The sequence below is a fragment of the Aplysia californica genome, unplaced genomic scaffold (genome assembly GCF_000002075.1).
Source record: "Aplysia californica isolate F4 #8 unplaced genomic scaffold, AplCal3.0 scaffold00302, whole genome shotgun sequence".
Classification (NCBI taxonomy): domain Eukaryota; kingdom Metazoa; phylum Mollusca; class Gastropoda; order Aplysiida; family Aplysiidae; genus Aplysia; species Aplysia californica.
The window spans coordinates 774059-788717 of NW_004797572.1; the positions used below are offsets into that span (position 1 = coordinate 774059).

Sequence of the window (14659 nt, forward strand, 5' to 3'; positions counted from 1 at the left end):
GGGGAGGCAGAGCACACTTCGTTCTTGCAACACAGACAAACTCAAATTATATAATCCTACATAATATAGGCCTAGCCTAGGCAGCGCATCACTGACAAACACTTATGAAACGTCACGCACACCAAAGACTAGTTTTTGCGCACATCAGGGAGGTTATAAATAGATCAGATAATTCTGAGGCCCTTGATGATGATGAACATGTTACGCCATGAGTGTGCACTGAGCACCAAGTCTTGGGTGTGCACGAACTCGGTCGGGCGGTTTAATTAAAGTGTTAAAGATCTAGAGACACTTCAGATAAGCACATCCACAGGGTAGCGGTCAGAGCTTTTTTTGCGGAGGAAGGGGGGGGAGGTGGGAAGACGGACAGAAACGACAGAGGAAGAGAACTACATCATGAAGAGGGGCCAAAATGTAGTATAATAACCTAAGAATCAACACGCTAAATTAATTACCCTAGTTCTCAACACACAAAAACTCTTCTTTTTTCGTGAGAGTTTTACGGCACTAGCAACACAATACGCTATATAAGTGCCGAAGATTAGAGGTGTTACAAGGGAGTAACAAACACAAAAAAGAAGGAGGGGAGATAAAGATTACGAGGGGAGATATAAAGACAATAGACGTTTGATAGGAAAGAAGGAGCAAACCACACCAGAGCACCCAAAAACCACCACAACAAAAACTCTGCGCGGTAAAATGTAGGAGAACCCACAGACATTTCGGACAAGCAACAAATCAAACTTCGGGAAGACCGACTATTGTTTTTGTGTTTTTTTAAACGACAAAAAATATAACTCTTGTAAATTATGTTCCACTACCACACTTCACCACGAACAACTAAAAGAATCATGTAAATATAGAATGGTGCGTACGTACTATGACAAGAGTCAAATGGTGACATCAGACAAAAAGGATGAGTAACATGATCCATATTACAACCTTCCTCCACAACAATGACACAAGGAGGAAATGGAAGAGAAGCATTGACCATGGAGTGAGAAACATTCCCAGCAAAAATATCATATATATGTAAGCTATAGCTCTATATACAATATATATAATACATGCAACAGCTAATACATCCACATCCAAATACATCCACACAGAGCCTAAAACTACAAAAAATGTGTGTGTGTAAGCAATAGCAATCGACATTGAGCAAACTGGGTTGGGCACATCAAATACAAGTTCACTTCAACAAAGATCAACATTTGTCTGAAGCAATAAATGGTTTGGAAAACATAAAAAAAGATGATTAAAGGGAGAGAAAAGAAGAAAAAAAAAAAAAAGAAAGAAGAAAGTGGAAAGAAGAACGAAAGAAAAAGAATTTGATAAAACATATATATATAATAAAATGCTGATTATCATTTCATTCAGGCTATAGAGGGAATTAAAAGCACACTCGGGTTACAACAACAAAAACATGAAGGAAAGTCTCAATAAACATTCCACTCAAAGAAAACAAAACACAAAGCAATTATTATTAACCATCAACTTACACTCAGAAACAGCAAGCATCTCAGACCTCACATCTATTCTAGCAACTAGAGATGGCAAATAGTCTATGTTACAAAGCCAAATTTTTATTTCATTTAATGTAGGAGTTTTTACACCCCCATTGACAAAATCTAGATTAATATTAAGGAGGCAGGCTTCCCACTCTGCCTATCAGGGCCAACCTGAGAGGGACACAACATCCCATCAAAAAGACTGAATTCAAATTTTTTTAAATATCCTCACTCGGGAATTGAACTAGGATCTCCTGTAAGCAATAGCGAAGCACTAACTGCTACACCACAGAGGCCTGTGAAAAAAGCCATTCAGCAGCAGGATACACAAAGTACATTTAAAAAGATACTGCATATTATATTGCTTAATACAATTTGAGGAAAACTTTAGGAACCAAATGGAACAAATTACAACCAGGTTTATATATATATTTAAAAAAGCTGAAGCAGCCAAAAAAACGCAGGATCATTTAACGGTAGCTTTCACTATGATGGCGAAACATAAGAAGTTCATGAAATGTTCTTAATCATGGGACAGGATCCCACTAGTTGTATCTGTTTCCTACGTTAAATGTAAGGAAAACAGTCTGTGTGTTTCCAATTATCAATAATAGGAGAACATCAATTGTAATTGTATCTTTCACTGTGGTGGTAATGACATTTTGGGTTAAGGCGAAGGTGAGGAATAGGGTTACAACATACTTATTGAATACATTTCCTATGGTAAATACGGTAACCTAGTAGAACATCCATAGACAGCATTTGCTTCCCATGGCAAGCAGTAGGACATGTATAGTCATAACCGTTTCCTTCCTATGATAATGTATGACAACATTCATCATAGTTGTATATGGTTCTATAGTAAACGGTCATAGAACAGCCATAGTTGTACCTGTTTCTTAAAGTAAATGCTAGGATAACTGAGACTGATTTAAGAAAGCTAATCGTAAATGGATGTACCATGCTGTACACATTTACATCGTACCATTATCATCACATTGAAAGTGATATGGAGTGTGGCTAGCCTACACACATTTTAAATGGGTTTGCCTCAATTAAATGAAAGTCTGAACTTAAACAAAGAACGGTAAACAATTTATTATGCTTACACTGTAATAAATGTGCACATCGGTCAGTTTGAATTGAAAAAATCTAATTAATTTGAGAAGTGAAAAACTGAAATTCTCAAGGACATTTTCGGGAAAGAATTCTTTATGCCTTTTACTAGACATATCTCTCCCCCCTCCCTCTTGAATGATGAGTAGACCAAATGTTTGACAAGTTTCGAATACTACTCCTGTAAAGTTGTTTTAGAACTGTTCAGTCTTTGAAACTTTGGACAAGGGAGAAATTACATGACATTGATTTGCAATTTGTAAACAGTATTCTCCTTTTAATCTTTCCTCTATTCACACAAGAGATAGAAGGTCTCTATACATGAGAGCAAAAGCAGGCTACAACTTGGGAAAAGGCACACTTTAAAAGCCAGCAATACAACATATTGTGCAAGAATAGCTATTAAACGAGAACAAAAACTAAGGGAGCAAACGTCTCGTGACCTTTGCCTCTCCCTCACCCTTCGACCGCTAATGACAATCACATTATTTTTATTATAATAAAATCTGCAGAAAAGTTCATGACCTGCTATTGTTGTAAATTGAATAAATTTGAGCCGAAGCATGCTGAAGCAGCCATCACAGTACAGTAAAAGCGTAAGAGGAAAATATCAGTGTCATCAACTTGCTCTGAGAGTTTTATATATATAAATACTTTAAAAAAACAATGAAAGACAACTAAAGGTAGCATACTTTTTAAAAATTGACCAAAAAATAATACAACAGATAAAAGGCGGAGATGAGGAGAAAGAAAAACATAGCAGATAACAAGACGAGGGGATAGTCATGCGCATGGCAAAAAAAAGCCATCTCAAGCAAAACTTCCAATGAGAAACAACATTGAATATATTTGTACACACTACCATGCTAAGTCATAGTAAAAGCGCAAAACATTCATGGTCATATAGACAGAATAGCGTCCACCTTTGAACAGTTAACAAAATGAAAATGTATCAAATATTTCTAGAGAGCAGAATACTCCGTTGCGTTGGAAGGGAATACTTCTATCTACGAGGGTCTTTCCATTAGATAAAATCTTTCTCTTTACAAACAATAGTATGTGTTCAGACCATGTGTAAGTCCTTATGGATTTGTTTCTCAAGGTGGAAACATATTACTACCCAAGATCAAGCAACATATTTCTTCTTCATCTATAGATAGATATCTTAACTCCTTTGACTAGGTATAGTCGAAAGGGTGGGGAGGGGAGGGGAGAAAAGAAAGAACTCTATGCTAAGGGTAAAACTAAGGGTAAAGAGCTTGAATCAGGACTAAAGACAAACAAAGGACGCACGCTATTCTCTCAGTGTGTGGCCACTCCTAAACACAGCCGGGGTCACAGGGTGCAGATGTCCAGATAACTCACCTTCCCCCAGGTCGAGCCGGACCTTACTCCCGCGGAACACCAGGCAAACGACCAGCTTCTGCTTGAAGGGCAGCCTGTTGATGAGAGTGACCAGCTCCCGGTAGATGGACAGTATGACGTCCCAGGAGACACAGGGTAAGAGCGCGCGGCTCTCGGGGTGAGATGACGTCAAAGTGTCGGACACCCGTGGCGTCCGGATACTGACCTGCCACTGGGGTGGGCATGGTAAGGACGAGGAGGGGGAGGAGGAGGATAATGGTGATGATGATGATAATGTGTCCGCCGTTGGGACGGAGCATGTCGACGACGAGGGTGGCATTATCGCTGTTGGGGAAGGAGTGAGGGTAGAGGAGGAGGGGAAGGAGGAGGGGAAGGAGGAGGAGGGAGTGTTTGTTGGTACGTTGTTGGAAGCAGCAGAGGAGGACAGCGAGGTAGGGGACGACGTGGTGAACGCAGCCCTTGGAAGCACTGACGACGGTGATGATAACAATAACGATGACGGCGTAGGCGGTGTCGTTGATAAGGAAGGGCGAGGATGAGGAAGAGGAGGAGGAGGAGGAGATGCTAGAGGGTCAATGGTTGGTGCAGTTGTAGCGTATCCAGCCTCCATGCTCTTGTCTCTCTCTCCCCTCCTGCGCACTCATCCACGGAGGTAGAGGGGAGGAAGCAGGGACATCCCCGCCCGCCCCAGCCCGCTCCGGTCCAGTCCGATGTTGTCCAGTGTTGTTATGTCCACCGTACCTCGAACACGGAATATCTCTTTTCTCTCTCTCTCTCTCTCTCCCTCTGTCTCTCTCTTCTTTCTCTGTCTATCTCTACCTCACGCCTGCTTGCGCAAGCGCCTGTGGCGGCGACTGAAGGGGCGAAAAAAATATCCCCGCTACACACCGTCCAAAAAGAAAAAGGGGGGAGAAAACAAAATCCCGAATATCGCAGCCGCTCGCTCACGGGTCGTCCGATCTGAGCTTCCCACCCCTTCCCGTGGGCCGGTCTCACTTATTGATCCAGCAAACGTTGCGCGTGAGGTGTAAAGATGAAGAGGGTGAGTCCATCTACAGCTCCAAACGAGGAGTGAGCAGCATAGGCGTGATACTGTGTGCCCTCGCGCGGGGTTCAGTCTCGTGTGTGTGTGTCGTGTGTTCTGTGCGCGAGAAGCGTGCTGAGTGGAGCACTGTGCGATGATGACTGGGGCGTCGACGTGATGACTAGCACAGCGACGATGAAGAGGAAGGTCCGCCGACGATGAAGACGTACGACGAGGCTGCGAGAGAGGGAAAGGGAGAAGAGGCTCAGGCTAGTGATGAACGAGGAGAGAGACAGAGCATCCAGATCAGATATAAAAAGAAATCGGAGACATGATTATAATGAATCATCATAAAAACTATGAAAACACAGTGAACATAATATAACGGATGATATAGCGGGCGTATGTGTATCCTCACACAAAACACTTTTCATTCAAAGTACAATTAGATCTAGTCGGCAAAGATGACAAACTTAGTAATTTTTAAATAAAAAAGTATTTTTAAAAATAATAAAAATTGCAACAATCACTGAATATGCCATGAAAAAAGGCATGCAGCGATTTTACACAAGTGTTGCCAAAGCAATGAAAGAAAGAACATTGAACAAGTAAACAATCAATTACAATTTCTTCATTTAACAATGTTTACCAGATTCAAACATCATATCTTCGAGACACAACATCCAATCTAAAGACTTCAACCTCCATACAATATATATATATATATATTATAGATAACACTCGGCCATCTCAATTCATAGTGTCAATAACAAGAGTTTTCCTCGAAGTCCAAGGGGAAAATATGATCAGCATTTCAATTATCTTTTAATATTATTAATATAGGAAAAACTGTACGATGGAAATTAACACACACACACACACACACACACACACACACACACACACACACACACACACACACACACACACACACAAACAAACAAAAAACATGAAGAAAGAAAGAAAGAAAAGTAAAAGTATTTCCACCTTTCGAATGTTCCGGAACTTGGAAAAAGAAAGGAAAAAGAACAAACAGATTTCGTACTCATTCTTATTACAATACAGTCACATGAGCGCATGGACCACCATTTCGTCAAACTAATCACAGATTCACATTCAGCAATATTTTTGGTTACAAAGAAATCTTTTTCTTTCAGACATATCATAGTATGATAGTTAGTAACTTAATATTTACAAACGGGGTCTAATTATAGGAAATTGACCGCTACATCTAGCACTACTCTGTGTCCCTGGCAATCCAAAACTGAGCTCAATGAAGCACCAACGAACTGACCCTGTTTCCCGAAGGTGTTAATAATTATAGAGGAAGTTATCGTGGGGGGAGTGAGAAGATTCTGTTATAATGACAGGTTTCCATGAAGACTGATTTGACTCCACTTCAAACTGACATTATATTTGTAGAAAGAGCGTAACTTTCATTTCATACACACAGCCCCTACCACCTCCCTCCCTGAGCTTTCATTTTGGAAAAATGAAAATATGATTCTCAGCAATGCATCAGTTTTATACTACCATGTCACTTTCTCTCTACTTTCTCTCAAATTTGAATGGGTTTTTTTTAGAGAAGGTAAAGCATAATATAACCAACACGGAGAGCAATACCGGGTGTGGCTTGACAGTGTAGAGTAGCCTAATTATTGCTTTGAAACAGCACAAAAGTAAAAAAACCCAAAAAAGTAGTGAATCAGTTCTAAGCTGCCAACATAATATCAAAATAAACTGTAGGCTACCAACTTCATCGGACAAAACCGTTTTCACACCGTGATCAACAACAACCCTAAGTGTAAAGATTATGATGACCCTGCATAAAACTTGAAAAGTGGGTGATAGAGAACATGGATGAGTAAGAAAAGAAAACATTGGAAAGGCAGCTTTAGGCAAACTTAGAGATAAAGAAGAAAGCCAACAGATAGAGGAATAAAAGTGCAAGATTATAATTCAGAGAGACAGAATTTGACTTCACACACTAAATCAGACATCTTGATGATCTTGCACTGCTGCACTTGCACTCACTTGAGACAAGACAAGTTGGTAATTTTATGGAAGCAAATGGCTATTCTCCGGCTTCGCGGCTGTCAATAGATCGGAAGCTATTCTCCGGCGTCACGCCGCCGGTCTATAACTAATAATTTGTCGGCGCACCGGCGCAGATTTGCATGCCTCTCTCATCTGTTTGTCTCGGGGAAAAAATTCCCATAACTTCACCACTTCGTGCCTCTTCCATTGATACAGACGATAGTTTTTCAGACACAAACTGCCCCAATTCCTCCAATTTAGAATTATGTTAGGTGCTAGAAGAAACGTGTTCACCACAAGTGACGCGAATTCATAACAAAGAGTGAGCATCTTGAAGAAGTTACATTTTCACTGTTTACAAAAAAAGGAGATACGACAAGAATGCACTGAAGTCGCGAAATATCGTTTAATTTATCGAAAATTATAACAACAATAAAGAGATAAGTTAAAAACAGCAAGCTATACTATATGACTAGACAGGGATTTTAGACACAAAATCAATTTTGTTCGTTTAAAGAAACAGAGAATCATTATTTAAAATAAGCAAATTGATGACCCAAATAAATGAATAAGCTACGTTAGACAATTATCATAGATAAAATAATGAAAGGTATGCTTATGAGGCCTACAGATCTGATTGTATCTCAAAATCTGCGTCGACAAATACATTGCAATTCATAAATAGACTGGCAGCGTGACGCCGGAGAATAGCCACTTGCTTTATGGAATCACTCTCGTCTCATAAAACATGTTAATTTGTAGCTCTTTATAGTTTTTTTAAAAGAGCTTTGAACATGATTTTGGCATTAAAAAACGTCGCAAATGGTTCGTTTAGATGTTACAGCCCATAATTTCAGACCCCCCTACAACAAAACTATTACGTACTTGCTGGTCGAGGGGGGGAAGGCTGATCCCTGAAATAACGTGAAATTGAAAACTAACAATTTGCGACCAATTTAAATAACATTTATTTCGCTTTTATAGGCCCAAAATACGTCATTAAAAAACTGGCATAAATAGCAGCCGAGATTCTATTAAAAAAACGACAAGTTTTCTTACACAGAATGAGAATGACTTGGGCTTGGGTTGGTTTTCTTTTAGACTTTTTCTTGTTTAAAAATAATAATAAAAAGCGGAAAGGAAAATTAAGTGTCGATTCTTATCAGATAAGCCTACCAAAAACATGATAAAAAGAAAATGGAAAGTCTCTCTCTACAATACAGGCCTAGTCTAGATCTCGATCTAGAGATCTAACTAGAATCTAACATAGTCTATAGCCATTAGACATTAGATTCTAGATCTAGATCTATAGAATCTATAATTTACGAAGTGGCTAGCCGTACTTAAGTACGGCTAGCCTGAGAGTCTAGCCGCTAGACTGCCAGTCTAGCCGTACTTAGATCAAGGTTTGGCCTTATCGACTCAAACCTGTTAAGTACACAGGTCTCATTAAATCTAGATCTAGATCTAGATCTAGATCTAGATGTAGTAATTATTCAGGTTCAAATACATGCAAGTCAGTAAGGCACCTTTTGGTTTTGTCTGAAATACAAATACTTTAGGTATTGCAAACTAAAAATTTCATTTACAATTCAGCCATCAATATTAAGTACGGCTAGCCTGACAGTCTAGCCGTCCTTAAGTACGGCTAGCCTGGCTGTCTACCCGTACTTAAGTACGGCTAGCCAAGAAGTCTAGCCGTACTTAAGTACAGCTAGACTGGCAGTCTAGCCGTACTTATCTTAGGCCCTATTAACATTAGAAAACAGGGCCAGGAGGTTTAAAATACATGCACTGTCATTAAGGCACCTGGTTTCGTCTCAAATACAAATACTTTAACTTTAGGTACTGCAAACAAAAAATTTATATTTACAATTCAGTAGGTCTATTATTTTTATGGTCAGTCTAGATCTAATCTAGACTAGATTCTAGATCTAGATCTAGATCTAGATCTAGCCATCATATTAATATTAAGAATAAGAATGGCTAGCCCAGCTGTCTAGCCGTACTTAAGTACGGCTAGCCAACCAGTCAAATCAAATTTAATAATGATAAATATAGATCTAGTCTAAATTCTAGATCTAGATTATAGATCTAATCTAGAATCTAGATCTAGATTAGATCTAGATTCTAGATCTAGATTCTAGATCTAAATCTAGAATCTAGTACCTAATTTTATTTGAGAGTGACTTGAGACACGGAGTGACTTACCGGTGCAGATTTTCAGCGTCTTACAAAATCTGGTCCGCTTTATCAATCTTATAAGACACATGAAGAACATGACTGGCTCACTGTCACTGGGTCTAAAGTTAAACTTTTTTCCACCAGCAGTTAGAGGAAAGGCACTTTTGTATACTTTTCCCTGTCTCTGTTAACGGACAATTATTAGCCGTAGCAGTACACCTCCTTGATCTAGGCCTAGCAGTAGCAGTCGCCATGATTTCCACCATTCATTTCGGTGTTCTCACTGACTCACTGTGACTGACACTCGACAAACAAGCCAAGCGTAAAAGCCGATTTATAATAACGAATCCTTGATTTATTTACCGTACTTGGTCGACACAACACTACAAAAAGTTAAAAACATCCACGGCTGACACCAGAATTTACATCATCTCGTTAGTTGCACTAGAGTCTAGTGTATAATATGAAAAAAAAGTGTAAAAAAGAATAAAATTAGCCTGAAACGAATGCAGTCTCTGCGAATAAACTAGACCAACACATCCCACTTTTTATTTTGATGAACCTGTGTGACATCTGGCATTTCCTTTTCCGGCGGCCGGCGGCCAAACCAAAAGTTCGGATCCTCTGAAGTTTCTTGCCAAAACGTATCCTAGGCCTATAATAATGTAATATCACATGAACATGGGAGATGAACTCAAGAAAAATAATTTTTTATTAGAGTCTTCCTGTGTCCAATAGTACACTTGGCGCATAAATACGCTTTGATATGCTTAGTTTTATTGTAAGAAGGTAGCCCATAAAACGGGCAACCCGGCAAGCAGCCCGATTACGGAACAGATTGACATAATTATTTCCAACAAAGTTATGGGCTCTTTGTTGCATTTTGAGGAGAATATTTGTAATAGCGGGGTAATCAAGAACAGCCAGTCGACACGGGAATTTATCGTGAAAATTGAGGATCATATTTGCTCAAAGGAAATTACACTAATATCATGAATTAAGGTACAAAGAGTATCAGTGGTTGGCTCAATCTTTATATATGTTGGGAGCCTCCCGGATTTCAATGGTCCCATGGTGTAATGGTTAGCACTCTGGACTTTGAATCCAGCGATCCGAGTTCAAATCTCGGTGGGACCTCAGATTTTTTTTTTCTCTTTCTGTTATGAATGATAAGGGGCAAATTGATCTCAATGTTGGCACAAAGTTAAATTCGACCACAATGTCAGTGCAGAATAGAAAAGTTTGACAAATTAAAGGAATCAAGTACATGTAGATCTATACATAAAAGTATAATGTCATGCACTAACATACCTAAGTTCTTTATTTTCAAGTGTTTTACGGCACTTGCAACACAATAAGGTCATACAAGTGCCGAAGATTAGAGGTGTTACAAGAGAGTAGCAGACACAAAAAAAGAAGGAGGGGAGATATATTTGATAGGTAAGAAGAAGCAAACCACACCTGAGCACTCGCCAACCAACCACTACCTCAGTTCTGTGTCCCATGGATAGGCCTACGTCTACATTTTTTTTCACTCTTATCACTTTTATTCAGATCAAAATAGACTGCTCGTCAGTCTTACGCAGTGGTCAATATAGCTGTTGGAATTTAACTTTTTGGAACTTCGCTGCTTCGACATTTACCATATGATGGTTAAATGTTGTAAACGTAAAGTTTGTCACGCCCACTGTTGGGGAAAACCGCCATCTTGGTCCTTTGCAACACAAACACACTCACTCACTCACGTACACAAACACACACACACACACACACACACACACACACACACACACACACACACACACACACACACACACACACACACACCGCGCGCGCGCACCCCCCCCCCCCCCACACACATACAATCTCCCGTCACCCCTACCCGACAAACTATAATTGCAGTATTTTTTTCATGTGGTCAGTCACAGCTCTAGCTTGAAAAACATAACGAAAATGTGAACTACAACCACTAAAACATTAGCGGTCCTCTTTTGGGACCAACATTGTTAATGAATGTATTAATTTTAATGCCCAAGCCTATACGCGTATAATTACATGTATAAGGGAAAATTTCATTTGCGGCAATTTCAGGTAGTGAATTGGAAGGACTTTTAATTGCGACAGTACATATACAATACTTAATTGGTCAATTTTACTGACAGTGTATCTATTGCGGCGAGGCCATTTTAATTCGAATCCTGTTGGCACATCTCAATTGCGGCAACAAAGGTATAAAAAATTAAACGTAGGTTAACTTTGCATCAATCAACATTTTCCCTCTGAGTTGCAGGTTTGTATGTATGTATAGTATAAGGTTTTACGGCGCTCGCAACTGCTAAGGTCATATGAGCGCGCGAAACACAAGTTGTTCACCTCTGCGAAAGTTCACCTCACGACTGGCTAACTAATTTACTTTAAAATGCTAAAAAGTTAAAATATTCAAATTCGGTGTAAATACATTTGTGATCTAAAACAACTTTTAAGTAACAATAAAATTTTTAAATAATATCAAATTCACTCTACAACTCGGCATAAAGGCCAATGGCCTTTATAAAATTTTTAATTCTGCTGGGAACAACGACGGAAAAAATATCCTGCAATTTCTTGCATTTATAATATTTCCTTCCGATCTCTCCAAAGTCTAGACATTCTGTTAAAATGTGTCTAATGGTAAAATCTGTGTCGCATCCGACACGTTGCAGGTTTGGGTATGACACGTCATGAATTAAGACAGAATACAAATAATGTACAAATATCATGACTTTGAACTAGATCTATTATTTTGATACAGAGGTTGCATATATACTAAATATTGCTGTTTTATTTTCACGATATTGACATTTTCAGGGTGATGATAAAAATAAGGTATTTGCAAGTTTGTGGCAGGCAGGCAGGCAGGCCAATATCTGACATCCTTCCAACAGAACCCTTTCATTCAGCTTTTCCTTTCTTATGTTGAATTTGTAGCTGACATCCAATCGTTCTGGGTTGTTTTTCTGGGTTTTTATTTATTTTATTTGGGGGGGGGGGGGATTGTTTGTTTTTTCCGCTCTTGCGTTTTAGCCTTGTTCGGGGATTATAACTTTTCATTGCTAATGAGTTTTAAGACAATTCAGCAGCTAAAACACTGGTGGGTGAGGAGCCATACGCTCTCATGCTATTCATCTGAGCGTCGAGGTGTGGAACGTAACACACACGCTCAATATTATTCAATAATTTCAATATGTAGTCGAACCTTGTCTAAGACGAAATCGCAAGGAATTCAGAAAAAAAACCTCAACGAAAAACTACCGTAGAATACTTTTTCCGACTTTGGGGGAATTTAGGGGTAAATGGAAAGGGGGGGGGGGCGGTCAGATTCCCAGCCTGTGGGATCAAGGGTCGCCTGTCGGGTTGTCAAGCAGTAGTCAAAACGTCACACCTATTAATTGCTGTCCTCCCTGATAATGGCATGCATAGGATTCTTAATTATCCATTGCCACCAGTGCTCGCATTTCATTGGACCACTGTTTAATCTATCAAAAGCAGAAACGAATGAATATCTCCTTTCCCTCCGAACAAATACATGTATCATGATTTTGAACTATTATTTTGATGCATGGTCGCATAATATAATAAATGTTGATGTTTTAATTTCACAATGTTGGGATAGCCCAAGGAGATTAAAAATAATAGTATTACATGTAGTTCTAAGCTCCTCGGGATAGCCCCACCCATTGGTGTAATAAGCACAGTCAACCAATGTCCCCCTCCCCTCCGTGTATGTAACAACGATTCGAGCAACTCTTATTTCGGCTGGCTGTACGATCAGGGCGGAGGCATTGGTCCAACTAATTTCACACATATCTGGCCTCTGGCTACCCACAAAAGATTCCGCGCTGGAGCGCCACCGGAGCACTTTCGCAGGCACTGGTGAGATTTCATACACCACCCTGACCATCTGCTCACGTCTCACACTCACATCATCGCAAAGGCTCACATGGATGGGGAAATACGTATCAAATTGCACCCCAACTAACTCCCATTCCCCACTTAGCAGTACGGTGTAAATTTTAGAGAGCTGATGGAATCAACTTGATTGTTTTGTTTCAAATCAGAGCTAAGCGGACAAGACAGTTTCCGTCCGTTTTGTAGAGGTAATTATAAAGGAATTTTTCAGTGAGGGGGGGGGGGGGGGGGCTGGGAGATTCCGTTATGACAGTTTTCCTTCTTACGTAGGTCTGCCTTATGGCATGTTCGACTGAATACATATTAAGCGGTTATATTATAAGTAAACATGTATATTTTGTATACGGGTGTAGGCCTATAGGGAAATCTTCTTCTTCTTTACGGTCCTCTGATAGATCTCATGAGTAGTTGACTGTTGTTCTTCATCCTACAGCGCAACTTAAAAAAAATCATATGTGAAATGTGCGGACAAAATGAGTTACTTCTCACGATCCAAGAATGGAGATATCGGCTGAAAATCGACACTGGGGTCAGATTTATAGATGTACAATTGATGTCATTTTGTTCAAGTTCACTGTGTCTTTTACTATTCCATGCTCACAAATTGTACAAACTTCACCTATCAAGTTGATGTATCAATTTCCATAATGCTCAAATCCGAGAAGTAACTCATTTTGTCGGCACACCTCACATATGTAGATCTATGCATGTGACCTTTTTACCTGCGTCGTAGGGCTCCATGCCTTCAGACAACCACATTGGGGGCTCTCGTGGTCTAGAGGTTTGGGTGTTCGCCTCTCACCGGGTTCGATATCGGATAGGGGTGGAAAATTGTCTTCTCTAACGTTGTACCCTTTCACTTCCGTTTCTGCTCTCTAACAATGGTCTATCGTCTGCTTTCGTCTCTTCTGTCTGTTCCCACCTCCTCACCGCTTTTGCCCTCTCCTCTGGGCTCCTGACTCTTTCTGCAGCCTTTCTACTGCTACTACTTGGCTCCTTCTTACTGTTGTCTTTCAGCCACACCCCCTGATCTTGTGGTTGGTAAGATCTACACTTAGCCTTCTCGGATGAGGGCGAACAATCTCCGAGGTCACGTGTGCAAATTGTGCACGTTAACGATCACTTGGTGGTCCAAAATCGATAAGAGTAGGCTTCGGCCGCCACCCGTGCAAAATTCAAAATTTCTTACCAACTGAAAATGGTTAATGCGTCCAGCAATATGACTTAATGCAGTCGCGAGCGTCGTAAAACACTTGTTCAAAAGAAAAAAAAAAGAAGGACAACCACATTCCGATTTCGAAGGTACAGTGTATATTTTAAACCATAGTTAACATTTTTTAAAAACCCAGTGTGTTCAAGGAAGAAAATCCTTTCTTTTTTCACACATGATGGGTGGCAATTGCAGGGGAATGAATACAGCGATCACATTCTTCGCCAAATATCATGGATATTTTCCCTTGAAACCCCCCCCCCT

At 39.9% G+C, this 14659-nt stretch overlaps 1 protein-coding gene and 1 non-coding gene across 2 annotated transcripts in view; one reads left to right on the forward strand and one right to left on the reverse strand.

The window, feature by feature from the left end:
• Positions 1 to 9790, reverse strand: part of LOC101847826 — a 68506-nt gene extending 58716 nt beyond the window's left edge. The window contains exons 1-2 of the mRNA XM_005101880.3: positions 9265 to 9790; positions 3993 to 5253 (exon numbers count right to left, since the gene is read on the reverse strand). Of these exons, the coding sequence (XP_005101937.1) occupies positions 3993 to 4602 (610 nt within the window). The 5' untranslated portion in view covers positions 4603 to 5253; positions 9265 to 9790. The remainder of the gene's footprint in view (positions 1 to 3992; positions 5254 to 9264) is intronic.
• A 512-nt stretch (positions 9791 to 10302) lies between these two features.
• TRNAQ-UUG lies at positions 10303 to 10374 on the forward strand. The gene has a single exon. It is a non-coding gene; the product is annotated as a tRNA-Gln (tRNA).
• The last annotated feature ends 4285 nt before the right edge of the window (positions 10375 to 14659 follow it).